Source organism: Hyalella azteca, unplaced genomic scaffold (genome assembly GCF_000764305.2).
Source record: "Hyalella azteca isolate HAZT.00-mixed unplaced genomic scaffold, Hazt_2.0.2 contig11760, whole genome shotgun sequence".
In the NCBI taxonomy this organism is placed as follows: domain Eukaryota; kingdom Metazoa; phylum Arthropoda; class Malacostraca; order Amphipoda; family Hyalellidae; genus Hyalella; species Hyalella azteca.
In genome coordinates this window covers 309751-327765 of record NW_025941745.1, presented here as the reverse complement: position 1 = coordinate 327765, position 18015 = coordinate 309751, and the positions used below count along the sequence as shown (strand labels likewise).

Below are 18015 nucleotides of genomic sequence, written 5' to 3'. Positions count from 1 at the left end.
GGGCAGATAACCGTTTGGATAAAATTTGGAGGATTCATAGGAATTTTGCTTCAGTGAGTAAAATGGGCACTTCTGAATTTAACTTCCTGCCTCTGGCAATCTTGGTCCTTAGTTGTGTATTTGCTGCGGAGACTTCTGTAGTCCAATCAAGTGTACAATCACCGCATGATGGAAAAGCCTTGCCCACGGACCATACGACGAGATTGGGACTTCGAATGACAGTACGAGATTCAGAGCCCTTGGTCCAGACGACCCTTGGGCTTGTGCAGGGGGTTAAGGAAATCCAGGGAGAGGTCGCGGTGTTCGCTTTCAGAGGCATCCCTTTTGCTGAGGCGCCTCTTGACAAGCTCAGGTTCATGGTTAGTATTCTTGCTTCAAAAGTAATTGATTTTTGTTGGTCTAAAATTTAACTATAATATAACATTGTTGTGCCAGCTAGAAGGTGATGCGATGAAGTTTCACACGGTGCAACAAGATATTTGATTAATTTCATGTCACTTTCTATTCCAGCATCTTTTCCAATAACAAAATTTCTGTTATAACGTTCCAAAAATTCTTGAAAGTTTATTAATTAATTAATTATTTTTGTTGGAGCGCAGCCTCCAGTCCCAGCTTCGCCTTGGAACTCAACGCTGATAGCTAACGAATCGCGGAGCGAGTGCGTTCAATGGTTCGGCGCCGGGGAGGAAGATTGTCTCTTCCTCGACATCTATGTACCGCAGGTCCGTTGCTCTTCCTTGATATCTATGTACCGCAGGTCTGTTACTCTTCCTCGACATCTATGTACCACAGGTCTGTTACTCTTCCTCGACATCTATGTACCGCAGGTCTGTTACTCTTCCTCGACATCTATGTTCCGCAGGTCCGTTGCTCTTCCTTGATATCTTTAATTGTTCTGCAGAATTGTTACTTTACTTCCAAAAGCTGACTTTTGAGCCCAGGACGAAGTCCATTACTACGTAAATAGCAGTTGTTCCTGTCATGGGTTACTGCATCAAATTTTCACTAAAAAGTATACTTTTTATCAGAGTTTTGACAACCATTGATTGCGTATCAATCGAACGGAAGTGATTAATTACGAGTTTCAAGAATCTTAGAAGCTAAATTTGGTTTTAAAGTAGCGAAAAAATGCTTCATTTTCTGCGTTAAGAGAATAAAATACTTTTTTCAGACTGTGTTGGACGTAAACTCTTCGTTGGCCAGCATTGTGTTCATCCACGGCGGTGGCTTCATGTTCGGGAGCACCACGCCCTATGGGGAAGCATTTCCACTGCTGCGTCATGACGTCATCGTGGCCATGCCCCAGTACCGTCTGGGTGTTCTCGGTGAGTGCATCGGAATTAAACAATTCATTTGCAAAAGAGAATGATTTTCTAAGGGTATATTTCTGTCAGAATTCATTTGAAAGGAAGTCGTCATGGAACCCAATATTCAATCAAAGCTTTTATTCAATATGAAGGAACAGAACACTATATAGGCTCTTACATCGTGGAAATTCGAGTACTCGCATCAAGCCGTTAACACGTTGACTACGTATTGGTACATATGCGTACCACGAAATGTATTCTTCTAGAAGGTAGTGGTACATAATTCAGGTTGCCTAAAATCGGCCAAATCCGAGAACAAAAAAGGCCAAAAATGGTCGATAATTCAATGAATACTAGTTTATTTGTAGGTTCCGCTAAAAAAAATCCATTCATTTTCTTTTTGCAGTATTTAAAATTTAATTAGGAAGTACTCCTATCATAAATTTTAGCCGGCCAACGCAATTGAGAAAAACTAAATCACGGAATTTGTCCGGAAAAAAATGACCGTCTGGTAACCCTGCTTAAAAAAGTACAAAAAATGAAATAATAATACAAGATGAAGCAATCGTAGTCAACGTGTTAAATCAAATGCAGTAATTTTACGAATCCAGTCCACTATAAGAAATTGGAACCCGCTTAGCATCTTTTAATTTCCCTCATAAATGGCCAGGATTCTTTTCCACTGACGACGAAGTTGCGCCGGGCAACCAAGGTCTTCAGGACCAAACCCTCGCCCTCAAGTTCCTCCACGACAACATAGCAAATTTCGGGGGAGATCCGCAGCGGTGAGATCAAATTTAATTAATTATTCGAGGAAATATTCTGCAGCTGCGGGAACGTAAGATGGTATTTATAGGTAGGCCATCTGCCAGGCAAACCCTCATATATCGCATATAATTATTTCTTTTGACGAACCGTCTGTATATCAGCTTTTAACAGACGAATTATCAATGGAACAATAATTAAAACATAATTGAAAAAATCCGATCTGGAATGGGACTTCAAGATTATGATTATTTCCAGAATCTGTAAAAAAATCCTCCATGTTAAATTATTAGTTATACAATTTAATTTTTAAAAGTTTTTGGAGCTTTCAAAAGCTAATGCGTTTGTTTTTGACGTAACAGTGTCACTATCATGGGCTCCAGCGCCGGATCTGTTTCGGCTCATTTCCAAATGGTTACACCAGCAGCTCAAGGTGCATCAAATAGAGATCGTAAAAATTCTTTTAACATAAAGTTTGAAAAGAAATATTATCTATTATATATTTTTTTTCTTTATAGATTACCATGAATTAGGTAATTTCTCGACACCTGAAACAGCTCGCTATAATTTCAGCCATAATGACAATATTGATCAATTGACGAAGGTTCCATCGGTTCATAAAGCCCTCAGGACATCACACAACTTCACAATTTCCGTAAAATGCACACATTTGATCAAGCTTATTGTTTGAATTATTAATTACTTCATGTGTTTGGCGAAGGTCTGTTCAGCGGCGTGTTGCTGCACAGTGGCTCGATCACAGCGCCATGGGCCCTCGGCCGCGACTTCAACAAGAACGCCCACACCATAGCACGCGAGTAAGGCGAGACAATATATCATATATATTAATATATGTTAACTCAAACACGTCCCGCGTGATAACATTATAGGCCTTCTTGTGCGTTTTAAGAATAGGCATTAAAATTTGCGCGTTGACCTATCGTAATGTGTGTCATTCTTACATTATGAATATTACACGACGCGTGTACAATACAGCTTTTAGAAGCGCTTTTATCCGTCTTGAAAATTGTTAAATGACACCAGAATGCATTCACGCCCCAGCTTTCACATCAAAAAGTTCATCTAACCTAAATCACCAGCTAATGATTATACAGGTAGGAAGCGGTTACAAAATTTCTCTGGTATTATGTTGAATAATTTCTGAACAAAAAGTTAACCTCTCACGAAGAACAAATTGTTGTTCTGGCTAGAATTCCATGGGTCACTTAATGATAGCCAGGCACGAACAATTAAATCTTGCGAAATCTCTATTTAAATCTTCTTTATTTCAGGTTTGTTAAACTGCGGGACAGAAAACGCCGCAACTAAATAGAAAGTCAAATATATAAAAAAATATGTGTTTCAATTAATCATGGATTCAGGGTTAACTACAATTAAATCATAATGTTGCCAGATATATCACTATGAGTCGCTTATGACCGCAGGTTATTGAACTTACGGGAATGGCAGCCCTAGCCTGAATTGTAAATTAAGGTGGAATTTGGTTGCTTTACCCTAGCCCTGATAGATTGACAAATTACGTTTTACTGGTGATTAATTTACATACAGAGCATGACTCACTAAGAATTGAGATACAAGATCAACGGAAGAGATAAGATTCACAAATCACAATAAATTAACAAAACATGTATAACACTTATACTAATTCGCCTATGGAGTAGCGCAGGGTAGCGCTACTCCCAGCAGAAGCTATCAACAATGTGCGGGCGGGGCGGCCGTGAATTTGAATACTGTGACGTTCGCGCTCTTAAACAGCAGTAGATTATTCTACAGCATTAAAGTACTTGATAAAGCCAATATTAACATTCGAATAGTGTTCAATGCTTGATAATTTCTAAAGTGCCATTAAATGAGTATTATATTTCACAAAGTAGCAATGTCCTATGCGTCGTTTCTGGTAAGAAAAATAACATGAATTCTAAATTCGTCAGGTTTCAGTGCCGAGCAAACTCATCTGAGGAAATTGTGGACTGCCTGCAGCAAGTGAACGCCCACTTGCTCGAAGACACCCTCTACCTCACCATGGTGCGTTCAAATATAAATATATTTATTTTCTCTGGGGTAAGAGTTCAGAAGCATCAGTCCAAGGCTGCGCTGGAACGCTGCCTTTGTCTTTCACCGACCCCGCACCCAACCGAAGTCGCTCGGTCTTCTTCGCCGGCAAGACCGCGGGGCAGTGGACCGTTGCTACCACACATCTGCCCTAAGCTGGGCCAAAGCTGGGCCAGCTGATGCACTATACTGTTACTTGCTTCTTGCTAGTGGTAGAGGGGCAGAGGCGGACTAGAAAGAATGATGCTCATTGCCCATAGCAAAATATTTGACAAAGGAGGAAAAATTTGTATAAATATCGGTCAGTTGAATGACTTTTTAGATTCATTTATTTAATTAGTCAAAGCAAAACCATAGTAAAGAAAATCATTCCATTAAAGAACCAAGTGTGCCATTGCGAGCTAAACTCTGTAAAATTATATTTAAATCTAGATTGTCCAGTCTGCATAATAAATAGGAACATCTTTCGCATTGGAATGTGAATTTTCACGTGATATGTAGTACTTTTTTGTCCCTGCGAAGCATTTGCTTTTTGTTGCTTGAAATTCTTCGTATGTCGATTCTTCCATATACATACAGTATTATCAATGGTGATTTGCTTGTAAGGAATGGAACGGTCAGCCCTTCTGTTTCGCGCCGCGCGTCGACGGCCAGTATATTCCCGCTGAACCCGCCCGCCTGCTGCTGGACGGGGACTTTACTCACGTGCCTGTCATGATGGGCACCGTCAGGGACGAAGGCGCCATCGAGGCCACCGGTAACTCGCACAGATATTAGGCGATCGAGGTTTAAACATTAAAATTACTCAATATTACAATGCATTCAATTCCCTCGTATTTACGAAAGTTTTTTTTTGTGGTCTGAAGCAATGGTAACTTTTGAATACAAGCTTCTCAGTTTGTGCAGGCATCTAATCTGAATTTTCTTTTAGGCTTCATTCATGAATATTCCATAAGCGATATAATTTTTCCGAAGATCATCCACCTCTTAATAGAAACTAGTGAGACTTATCGGTAGAACAGTTATATAGGCTCGATTCTCTTTGAAATTTTCCAACGTCGGTTCTATTAAGAAAAATACTGGAATTTGCTTTTTCTGCAGTGACTACTTAGAATTTGGTGCAGTTTTTGTCTATCACAGGAAAAATAAAGACAGATGAGCCTCGTCACAGTAGGTTGAAATTTACTGATGGGATTTGAGGTTAAGTGTAGGCGGCAGGATTTTTCTATAAATTAAAAGCATAGAATCATCCGCAGAAGTATCGGACAAATGAGAGAGAGCAAGTCCATCTTAACGATTTATTCTTATTAAACTACCATAAATATTTCGATTCGGGACTTTTCGCTATACAGAATTGTTCTACCTGCCGCACTTTATCCAATCCCTGGAGGAAAACTTCGAGACGAACGGTCCTATCAGCCTGATGTTATATCCTGACGAAGATCCTGTCAACACTGCCTACACCGTTTATGACTACTACATTGATGGCAACATTACCAGCGACCAGGCTGATAACCTTACAAGGGTGAGAAAGATATCTTTTACATAGAAGCCGCAATTAACACCCATGCTTCTGGTTGGAGACGCTGCATAAGCGACTGAGGAATAATATATCTCCTTGCGCACTCGATTGAAATCAGCGAATGGTAAGAATCTTATTTCCAGCTTCAAACGACTAGTGTCTCGGGAGGATGAAAAAGATTGGCTTTACCTAGTCATACCGAGCATGAACCCTGACCAGCCTGGCAAATAAAAGTGATCAAACAAAAATCAACCAAGCATATGTCACCAACATTTAAATAAGTGTTTATTAGACACAAGTCTCACAAGTACTTATTAAAGTACGATTCATTTTCAGGTGTAAATTTTTTTCATAATGACCTCCAATTTATGTCAGGAGACCAATTAGCTCTCACAAATTTATAGCCTATGCTCTGATTTCGCAAGTCGATATTTGTCTGCCAACGTAGCACACACACTCCTTAATTGACTTATTATTTAAGATTTCATTTTGCCCAGCAGTTGTACACGGATTTGTTCTTCCACGTACCTCTCGATTGGGCGGTGGAGATGATGGCAGAACAGGTGCCCGTGTACCTACACGAGCTGCACCACAGGGGCGTTAACGGGTATACCAACTTCTACCTCGAACACGGCCTCAACCTGTCCCAAGCCGCGAACTGTGAGTCGTATCAACCTCGAAATTAATGGTCTAACTCGTTCCTAGCCACTGTCTTCGACTCATTTGGATTATAAATGTCGTAAATGACAGCAATCACATTAATCTAAAAGGACCATACCTTAGAGTGACAATATCTATATCCTAACATAAAACCGTACGCACAGAAAATAACTCTTTATGAAATCGAAATGCCAAGCTATCTCATTTTTTATCCCAAATAAAAATGCTACTCATACGAGTTCGTGGCAAGGCAGCACTGCAGTTCACCATTATATAGTCAGAAGATTTTTTTAATATTAATTTTTCAAATTTTTTTGCCAGTAAAAAAATATTTGCACTGTTAATTTTACAAATTTCACAATGTCGGATAATTCGACTCAGGGATTGCCCATGGCGACGATCTTCAATACATATTAAGGACGCCCAGCGAACTGACCACAGCTGACGACATCGCCGTGAGCGACCTCTACGGCGAACTGTGGGCCAACTTTGCCAAATATGGGTACGTTAAGAATGGGACCAATATGGGTACGTTAAGAATGGGACAAATATGGGTGCGTTAAGAATGGGACCAATATGGGTACGTTAAGAACGGGACCAATATGGGTACGTTAAGAACGGGACAAATATGGGTACGTTAAGAATGGGACCAATATGGGTACGTTAAGAATGGGACAAATATGGATACGCTGGGACAAATATGGCTAAGATTTGAATGGAATAAATATGGGTTCACTTTGAATGGAATAAATATTACGCTAAGAATGTAACATATATGGGTGCGCTAAGAATGGGACCAATATGAATACGCTAAGAATGGAATAAATATGGGTACGTTCTGAACGGAACAAATATGGGCCATCAGGGTTATGACAAATTGTATGTATATATACGATCGAAGGCTGCAGAGCCTAAACCGTTCAAATTTCGGGTACGCAATAACACCACACAACAAAACCGTTTGCACATGGGTAAAGTCACGTACCACAGATCAAAACTTGCTGAAACATCCAAGTGAGATCCGAGAAGGTAGATTTTTTACATTTTTTGAGCTTTGGACGAAGGCGGTTGACGAATATTTTTGTAACGAAGACATTTACTAAATGATGAATCCCAGTATGTGATCATCGAGTTGCATCGACAGCGGTGGGTGTGGGAAAGCTTTGTTAAGTATTAGACCACACATATTTTTGCTCGTATTCGAACAATTATAGCTAAAAAATCATCTCATTTATTTTGAAACTCTAGCATTAAATGTCTCTTATTCCTTATATTGGAAACACAATAGGTCAAAACTTTTTACTTCTATCCCACAGACGATAACTGCAAGCTGTTCCAAGTTTTGCAAGACCTGCTACTTACATTGCCTTATGAGTCTTATCAGAGAAAATCAATGTTTGCATCACTAATGTTACCACTTGTTGCAGCAACCCCATGTCTAACCTGCTACTTAATTAACTTACCAGATGAGTCTTCTAAGAGAACATCAATGTTTGCATCACTAATGTTGACACTTGCTGATGCAACCCATGTCTAACATGCTGCTTAAATTACCAAGCGAGTTTTCTCAGAGAACAGCAATGTTGACATCACTAATATATCTACATGTTGCAGCTGCGCCATGTCAGATCTGCTCCTTACATTGTCTTATGAGTCTTCCAAGAGAAGAGTAACGTTAACATCACTAATGTTGCTCCGTGTTGCAGTAACCCCACGCCCACGGCGGACAGTTCCTCGCTAGGCTTCGTGTGGCCGACCGCCACTGCGGACGACTCACGCCAGTTCCTTCGCGTGACTCCTGCGCCGGGCCTCTACCCCTACTACAGGAGCGCCTCCAGGGACTTCTGGGCCACGCTCCCTCTCAGGATTAATGCAATTATAGCTGGAGGCCGATGAATGTAGGTTCTTATGTTGAGCTCTAAATAATTCTTTGGAAAATAAATACAAAGAGTGCTGTGCAATTGTAATTCGTGAAAAAATTTGTTTTTCTTTCATTGCAAAGTTCATCAGTATATAAAATGAGAAAATGTAATTAGGTATCAAATGAATTCCAATAGTACGCGATTCGTATAGCTGAAACATTGGATTTTTAAGTACAACTGAAATTGATAATTTTACAGCATCAACTGATTGACGAGTTCAAAAACTTTCATTAAACGATTCAAAGAAATAGGATTCTAACAATAATTTCAGGCTTCAGCTGATCATTGAATTATAAAAATATTCCTGATGTTGTGGAAATTTTTTGTCCTTCATTTTACCAAAATGACGCAGTTATTCCAAGAATGCAATTCGCGATATAATGAGGGTTTGTTATTGCAACTTCGTCAGCGAAATCAGAATTTCTTCAATCTTTGATTAATTGGAATGACCGTGACTTCTGTGCCAAAAATGGCAGCGACCCACGTAGGTGCTGGAGCCAGGAGGTCCCTGTTCTTGAAAGTATTCACCACTGCTGTGCTCAGTAAATTGCTCCAATGGAAGTGCAAACTCTGCAGAGCACCCAACATCAGGATTGTTTTAGCAACTTTTATTAGAAGATTGGTTATCTTCTACTTTAGTGCCTGTTGGCATCCATCCTGGAAGATCGTGGCTTAAATGAGCTTCTTGCCCAGCTCATGCAGTGCCGGGTTTTGCTTCATCATCTAGACGCTTCCCAGGTCGTGAAAGGGGCAAGGCATGAGGGCTGCATGGTTACAGCAACTTGCAGGAACTTGCTTCAGAACGTTGCTTGAACTTTCTAGAATACCTGCCCAATCTGAATAGTTTTTCTAGCCACAACATTCCAGTTCACTTTGAGTTCTGTCAATGAAATTCATACTACGGTCGACGGTTAAATAATTATTTGTGTGATGAAGAAGTCCCTCGTTAGCCAATTTCTTTACATCAAAATCGGGGTTGTAGAAGCTGTAGCAAACGTAAAGAATCCACAAGGTGAGAGCGCCGTTTGCGTAAACCGTGTAAGGTGACAAGCATTTACTGAAGAAACCGAATACGGAAAATCGTTGATAATAACTGCCCACTTTTGCGTACAACCAAATAGCGTATAAATGGAAAGCGGCAACTATAAATGGCAGAGTCCGCACAATACGACTTGCTTGCCAACCATTCCCTGGTACATTTTAAACAATTTCACTTAATTCAAACTCCAGTTATCCAATCTCGTACCACAGAACGATGCAGACCAAAAGAATAGTTTTGGATGTGAAAACCGAATTGCGGCTAAGCATATACCGCCCAGGTTCGGAGACATTGACAACACCGAAAACCATCGTGAATAAATTTCATGAGTAGAGCTGCATTAATGCTTATTGCCAACACTCGTAACGGTGATACGGAACGCGTTCCAGAAAGAAAACAGCTCTCGTTTAAACCATTACAAAATTGACTCCAAACTTTTATTTATTATTTTTCTTTTGATAATTTAAACTTCATTCATGCGTTTGTCGTTTTTTTATTTTAAGGAATAAAAAGTAAGGAAAAAAAATTATTAAGGAATAAAAAAAAATAAACATCTTAAGGAATAAAATACTAATAAAGCTTCAATATATTTACTGGAATTTGATGCAAATATTTCTCAAAGTGAATAATATAGTAGATAATTGGATACCAGCATAAGTCATCGAATTAAATTATTATTACCTTTTATTACCGGATAAAAATATCTTGCTTTCAAAGCAGATTCGAGATTTTAGTTTTGCAAGAGTCGTGTGAAATAATTAGCTTACCAAGATTCCTCGCGTTCTTATTATTCATGCTTCATGATAAATTAAAATTCAATTCCCAAGGAGCAAGGACCATAAAATATATCTACTTATTAATACCTCCATTTTAACGGAATCGAGAATTCTAACAGCATAAACTGTTCTATACGGCGGATTGCACGGATATACGTCATTCTAGAATTGCAGCTTCACATCCGCGTAAATTATCCTCCTGTCCTTCATTGGTTTATCAAATTTTCAAGTTCTGGCGCGCTTCCGTGCAGTTAAATTCATCATGGGGAACTTGAGAGCAGTCATTTCTACGAAGAGAACAAGCGAGGCTACGACGTAGCCCAACACGAGGATGTAGAAAGAGGCTTGAAGATGACCGAGACCCAAGACTACGAGATCATTGCTAGCGCCCTGCGGGTCGTAAGAATTTGATGGAGAGAAGTTAAGAACCGACATCGAAATTAAGAGTATAGTGCAATACGAATTGCCCAGGGTAAAGCACTCTGTTTAAGCAAAGATACTGTCACATTATATTATGTACAGTTTAAGCGCTTCTCGATGAACTCGGTTGTTGTTATATGTATGTCATAATTAAAATTTATTACTTTACGTCTACCTTAAATTTATCCTTATTTCTGTCATAAAAAAGCAGATAAAATCAAAACACGGACTAATAACCAGTATCTTATTTATACGTCACAGAAACCAACATCATTTTCCGACGACTGGGAGCTACCATCATCCTTCGCTGGAGTCGCAATGCCGTTTTTTGCTCTGAGTTGAGTTAGGTCGTCGAGCCATTTCCTGATGAGGCCCGCCTCGACCAACCTCTGAATCCCGGTGTCCATCCGACGTCTGAAAGGTGCTCCGCGTCTGAGATGGAGCGACCATATGAGAAATAAGTAAGTAAAATTATACAATTATAATTCAATACTTAGTCTACTTTACAATCCTTTCGCGTATACATTCAGTGTGTAAAATAATGCAGAAATGTGAACGTAAAACGTTAAGTAAAAACTCAGCTGTAGGAAAAGTATAAACACAAGAATAAATTAGCTAATACTGAGCAACAATTATTCGTGTTGTACTAGCTAAGTTGTGTAGTGGATTGACCATCTGGTCATGCAAGAGCGCAATTAATGAAAGTGAATATAGATTATATATGATGCAATACACAAATTTCTTATAATTCCATACCGGAACCCCCATCCGTATCCGCCGAAGTTGTACTCTCGTTTCGACATATGGAAGGGAGTGTGGCCACGGCTGTCAGTGTACTTGTCCTGCAGTATCACGGATACGTAGTACTTCCACGTCAGAAACATGTGATTGCCCTTCAGCACGGCGGCTATGTTCTTCTCTAGGTCCATCACCTGTCGGCATCATGTGGGGGGTATATAAGGGTGATGAGTAATGTATGGGATCTATGCAGTTCGAAGGCTCGGTAACTGTTACAGCCTTTTCGATGTGGTGAGTAGCAATGATTCATATGTGGTGAGTAGCAATGATCCATATGTGGGGAGTAGCAATGATCCATATGTGGTGAGTAGCAATGATCCATATGTGGTGAGTAGCAATGATCCATATGTGGTAAGTGGCAATGTTCATGCAATAAGAGTAAAACATATTTTTAAATTTATAAGATTACGTCTCGAAGTGACGGCTTTCATCAGTGATGTCGGAATTTTACTTTAAAATATTTGAGCTCGGTAATACCTGAGAGTAATATGGAATGCGGAAAATATATTAAATTTATAACTAATCGATTCTAAAACTATTTCGTTAATCATATCTATATCTTTTTACGATTAGGCACTCAATCTTTCCTTTCGTTACTATTACTACAATCACTCGTAATATTATTACAATATAACTAAAAAATACTGAATTAAATTTGTCGGGTTCATATATAATGACCAGAATTTATCGATTTACGTATCTCTTATCCACTTGAATTTATATTGTCTTATTTTAAAAACGAATTTTTGCTATGCTATAACTGAGCCGACCTTGACTTTGGCTGCTGCTCTCATTATTTCAGGATTTTTGTTCTGCGTGAGCCACCACCAGCCAGACTCGGAGGTGGTCTCGTATCCTAGCGTCCAGCTGTCGGCCAGTCCAACCTGCTCGAGGGTGTCGATGGGGCGGTCCGCACCTGGCACCGACAAGTGGGCGATCAAGGATGACTTGTACGCGATGGTCACCAGCAGGCTGAACAGCCACCACGACAACACAAGAATCTGTTGAATTGAGGCAGAGAAAACATCCACTTTCAATGACTCTCAATGTCCCCATATTTGTGGATGTTTCATGATGATCCCTAAGATTACGCGTTACCTTAATGAAGAATGTCATAAACTGATAACCATACATTAAACCGAAAAATAATGTCAAACGCTTCAGATGAAGAAATGTTATTGGATGCACATTAATATGAATGCAGATTTCGACGAATTAAAAAGTAAGGTTAGTGTGAGAAGAAACAGGCAAATCGTTGCATATCTGCACCCTGATGGTGGTGTTCCTAGGACGGAGGGTTATGTTCACTTGGAAGAACATCTGCCACGATATTAGTGTCGCTGTTGCCAGAGTCTGTAGAGTTTCTTGGTCTGAAGCCGAGCAAGATGCAAGAGTTCGGTAGGCGAGGTACAGGACGAGGCCGAAAAGGAAAACACTTGGGACCACCAAAAGCCAAAGCGTACCTTAGAAAATGGATAAATGTACATTTCACTATATGATCCAGCGTTGCAATGCATGGTTCAGAACTCATTTGTTTCCCATTCAGTGAAGTTTATTGGATCAAAATATATTGATGAGCTATTACATTTTTCTTATCAATCCATAACATGAATCTGTTTGATATTCCCATAATCTCGGTTATAGCACAGCGTTACCTGAAAAGGGTCGAGATAAAGACATGATCTCAGGTAGGACCTGAGCTTTGAGCGTGATGGTCACTAAAGGCTCCGTGACGTAAACCCTCGTGAAGTCGACGACCTCGAACCTCTCCCGCAGCCACGTCAGCAGCATGGAGAAGTCCGCCGCGTCGTGCTGCAGAGTGCCCATAGTACCCGTCCAGTTGCCAGATGCCTCCATGATGCCCCAGGTCAGGTCCCATGGAGTTCGCATCACGTAACTGCAGCAACAGATATGCTTATTTATTTAAATCTTAATGTCCTCTTGATTTGACGCATTACTTTGGGGCAAAGACCGCCGAGCCAAGAACTGCTGAGACTTCTATGCTGAACACTTCGACATAAAATTTTGGAGTTTGAATTCATTATTTTATTTTAAATCATATGTGAAATTTATAGGTAATACTATTTATTTTTGAGTTTCACCTTGCTGTTGTCATTAATATTTCTCCATGAATTACACTGTTGGTTGGACTTTGTCTCGAATTAGCATAATATTTTCCGTCAGTGGCTTTTTTCAAAGAAAAGTGACATACATCCAGAGACAGAATGCGAATATTGGTTCGAAATCAAAAGAAGATACAGCAAGTTTAATTTTAACGCTTTGCTTTCCGTTTCGAGTGTGAATGTGTTGATCTGAAAAGGAACACATCATTAAATTTGGTTCACGTATATTCATTTTAATTTTGCGATGTTCGTGAAGAATGATCAATGTTGTCGCTAAGTGCATGCATGCATGAAGAGGTTTATTTGGTGCTGACTCCAGTGCAAGTGACAGGCTTTTATATTAGGTCCTGCATCCTGGCCTACATGCGAGGAGACAGGTTTGTATAATACCGGCCGCAACGAGTTAGATTAGTCATGTTGTTAGCGATACTGCTCGTATGCTCGTAAATTCCGAATTCACTTGAGCCGATATCAGGAAAAATATAGAAAAAATTCAATCAAAAAAGGCTTTTAGAAAGAATTTAAGAAAAAGGACGAAATTACTATCAGAATTCTCTGTTTTAGATACGAGTGTTGAAGATGTTCCCAAATCCAATATTTCTTTGGATGTTCAAGCCACTGGTCAAGCTTGCCAAAAACTTTACTTGGAGCTCCGGTGACCCTTCAAAACACGAGCCTCAACTAAACTAGAAAATTATTGCACAAAATCTCACGTAAAGTTGAAGTTGCGGGCGAAGAGAGTGAGAATCCTGTAGTCGAGAGAGTCGTCGGGCGTCACCACGGCCCCGGGAACTTTGGAGGAGTTTTTCGTGAAGGTTATCAGCGGGAACCAGTCCATGGTGACGATGTTGAACTGGTGGCCGCGGAAATTCTTTGTCTCATCTGAGCGTAAGAACGGTAGTACGTAGATTTGATGCTAAAGAAAATGTCGCTTTGCAATTGTGGCCGTGAATCAGGACCCAAGAATAATTTAGATGTTAATGAAGTTCAGGAAATGATCAGAAAGTGAGAACGAGAAGTGAGAGTCTACATGCAATTGTTGTTACTTTATGCGGATCAAAAAATTAATCATACATGTAAAGATGCATAGTAGTTGAACTTATCTAAATACACAAATAATGATGTTGAATTATTCAAGGACTTTTTATTGAAATTTCTGCATTCAAGGACAAAAGAACTTCCTCGAAAGCCTGCTGGAAATACTGGATTTTGAACATGATTGAACTCGATCATTGTAAGGTCCGTTGAAGAAAGTAGATTTATTTCTGATTGAACTTTTTGATCGATCATAACACAGAAAAAGATGGAAGATCGCAGAACAATGTTATTGTCAGTGACTTCGTGAATTTAATTAAACTATTACGTTACTACTTCCAATAATTCAGGTCCTAGGCTGTGCGGGATACTTTCCCTCCTTGAGAGTGTTGTTATCATGAGCATTAATATCAGATATTTTGATTAGCAGTCTAATGTGATTAGCACAACTTTGTGAGTTGTGAATGCATTTCTCACCGGGAAAAATGTCAGCATGCTGCTGTAGTTTGCCGTGCTGGAAGACTCCAACCATGAGCACATCGCGCCCAGCTCTGCAGTAGTGGCAGAGGCGGTACACTGACGCTTCAGTTACTGGTCCAACATCACTTGAGTTTGTCCCCGCTGAATTTCAGAGCATCACTTCAGACGTTATGACTTTAAAAAAGTGAAATTCTTACCAAAGTAGCAATAAAATATATATCAAAATTGTTTTCGTCAAAATAGAGAGTATAAAGAACTTCACATTACTGAGAGATACAAGTATGAGCTCGACGTAGACTCACCGCAGTACAGAGCATGAATGGTGTTGCCCAGGATCGGAATCATTAAGAAGTTTCGAGCTCGGCTTGCGCTTCCACCGAAGGCGATGACTACCAGCTCAGGGTGGCGAAAAACATTTTCTTTCTCCAATATGCTGGTCAAAACACGAACTAACTCGTAAAACACGTAAAAATATAAAGATAAAAATTGCTTGTTCTGACGGTTAAAGCTTGAATTACATGGAAATTTTTCTCTTTGTTGGATTCGAAACCACTAACTGATGGCATACAAAAATCTCGAATTAAATTCCTAAAGAAATAAAGTTTTGAATCCTTACGTGTCCATAGAGCCAAGTAAATAAATTCCAAGTTCCCCCTTTTGTAGTACTTTGCTTACAAATTAGAGGGCTAAAATGAACAATGTGGTAATTAAATTACCATCCTGTATAAAGTCTACAACGGTAATCAAGTTTAAAATCGTTATACCTGAGAGCGAGCAGCTCGAGCGCGACAGTCGAAGCGTCCACGAGCAGGACGCGGCACACGTGATGCTCGGTGTAGGACCTGACGCTGGATGTCGCTGCCGACCTCAACAATATGTATGGTACCTCGCCTTGTAGCTCACTGTTATGGTATATTACTTTGGTTAGTAGTTGTTTTAACAAGAATTTAAATGCTCATTGATAGAACGATTTTTTAAAATAGTTTTTAACAACTTTTTCGACGGAGATTTAAACTTTTTGAAGTTATAGATATCGTGAGTCATTAGCATTAGTTTATATTGGTTACCATCGACGCGGCAAAGTTTTTGGGTGGACAATTTATACAAGTCATACATCATGTTTTTCCAAGAAGCATTTTACTGATCTATGTGTAATTTTCAAACCATATATACGTAGCTATGACTTGGGTCAATCTATTTAAATTTACATGTTTCACCGAAGCTTCGAGCTTAATCCCTTTAAACCTCAAACTATTTCAACTATCTACTCTTATTTAAAAGCTTTAAAGCGAAAAACTATCTTGAAATATTTTAATTACAGCCCTCCTTTGCCTTATGATCGGCGATGGGTCCCGCCCAGCGTCCACGACAGTCAAGACGCAGTGAGATCTGCTGCCGGCCACCAAGATGGCGTCCAGCACCAGCCTCCACCCTGGCGTTGGCCGCTTTTCTTTCGTATTTTGAAGCTCTTGTCTCGGCAAATTTCGTGTTAGGAGAGGCAAGGCGAATTCTTCTTCTGATGCTCTATGATTCGTCAACGTGTCGCTTGCGGATTTATCCAACGATGCAAGGAGTTTGGATGGATGTCTTAAGCTCAAAGTGAAGTATGAAAAGTTGCTGGAATTTTTGTGGAGTTGAATTCTTGAAGACCAACTAGACTTTGAAAAGAATAAAAATAAGTAGACAATACTCAAACATGTTGCAATTTTTGTTGGCGTCATTATCGCTCATGAGAGAACGCGTTGAATCGAACAAGGGTCACTAGTATCCACCGCTGTGTTCTACGTTCACCCATTAATTCTGTTTTCTCAGATTTGACCACAAAATTAATATTGTGATAACCACAATATTACGAACGCAAGTAGCGATGGCCGTCAATTACATGGACTATAGCTAGAAACAGAAAGAGGAACCCAAACATTAAAAGTTGTTATTTTATTGCGCTATGTCCGCCATATTTTTCCAGTAAACGTCAAAAATTACTCGTGGCATCTCGGTATTTCATTCCGTGCAAGGCTTCGTGTTCCTCCAAAGAGGCCGTGACGATGACTTGAGAATTTGGCGTTCTGAACCATTTCTTTTGTATAAATTTTGTGAAAAAATAATTTAGAGCCTATAAGTAACATACCAGGCTCGGAAATAGCTAATGCACGCATCATTGCTTGATTCATGCCGACCTTACAATCTCTACATTTTGCATTAGGAGGTTGAACGTCTTAATCTCGACTTTTTTAGTTTTATCTGGTTAGTTGGAAGTCGTAATGCGATATATAGCGGAGAAAGAACTCGGTTTCTTATAAATAATATGAGCTTTCAAAGGTTAATTTTAAAAGTTGAGCGATAAGCCGATAACTGTGATTCTTACGATCAGAAGGTGTGTGATAAATGTTCTCTGGGTAAGAAGTGCTAGCTGGGTGTCTAAAATACGCGGTGGCACGATTAAAAATTTACGTGACCGCCGGAGATGTAAAATCTTTCTGATGCGATAGACTATTCCACTATTGCACTATGATACGCTAATGCATTCTCTGCTGAGATCTCCAAGAACTCAATTCTTTAAGAAATAAATTGAATATTAAGACATGTCTTACTTATTTACAACCTGTCTTTATTCAGACCGCAGCGAACCAAAAAGCGTTGAGAAAACTGCGCACAAATGTTTAGTTCGTCGATGAATTCTTATTCAAATGTTCAGAAAAGTGCTGTATTATATGAGCGCCGGAAAGGCAGCAGATTAAATAAATGCTTTCGTATTTTTGTTCGCAATTCATTTCAACGTTTCCTTTTTCGACGAAGTTGGAACTGTGTTTAACATCTTATTATTTGAGAACGTCAACTACATTCTTGGACCAAGAGTGTGTAAGAGTTGCTAATATAGTTATAGTATGATCAACTGTGGTACTGTTACCAAGTTTTGGCACTGCCAAGCTGTGGTACTGCCGCTTATTTGTGGTAATGGCTGAGGTCAAGCTAGGTTACGTCAAGAGTCTTTTAGTTTCGTTCAACTACGAACTTACGGTCCAAGCTCTCATTGAAGCGATAAATTTATCGTCATTTGAGAAGAACTTCAAAGGATTAAATACAATGAAACTAGG

At 39.6% G+C, this 18015-nt stretch overlaps 1 protein-coding gene across 1 annotated transcript; it reads left to right on the top strand.

Annotated features, from left to right (window-relative positions):
- Positions 1-11: 11 nt before the first annotated feature.
- On the top strand, positions 12-8295 carry LOC108673286 (cholinesterase 1). The gene is made up of 12 exons (XM_018161086.2): positions 12-359; positions 600-722; positions 1172-1325; positions 1978-2092; positions 2435-2505; positions 2794-2890; positions 4025-4118; positions 4752-4902; positions 5498-5670; positions 6168-6327; positions 6709-6829; positions 8034-8295. Exons 1-12 carry the CDS (start codon positions 63-65, stop codon positions 8221-8223), a joined length of 1746 nt encoding a protein of 581 aa, XP_018016575.1. The 5' UTR covers positions 12-62; the 3' UTR covers positions 8224-8295.
- The last annotated feature ends 9720 nt before the right edge of the window (positions 8296-18015 follow it).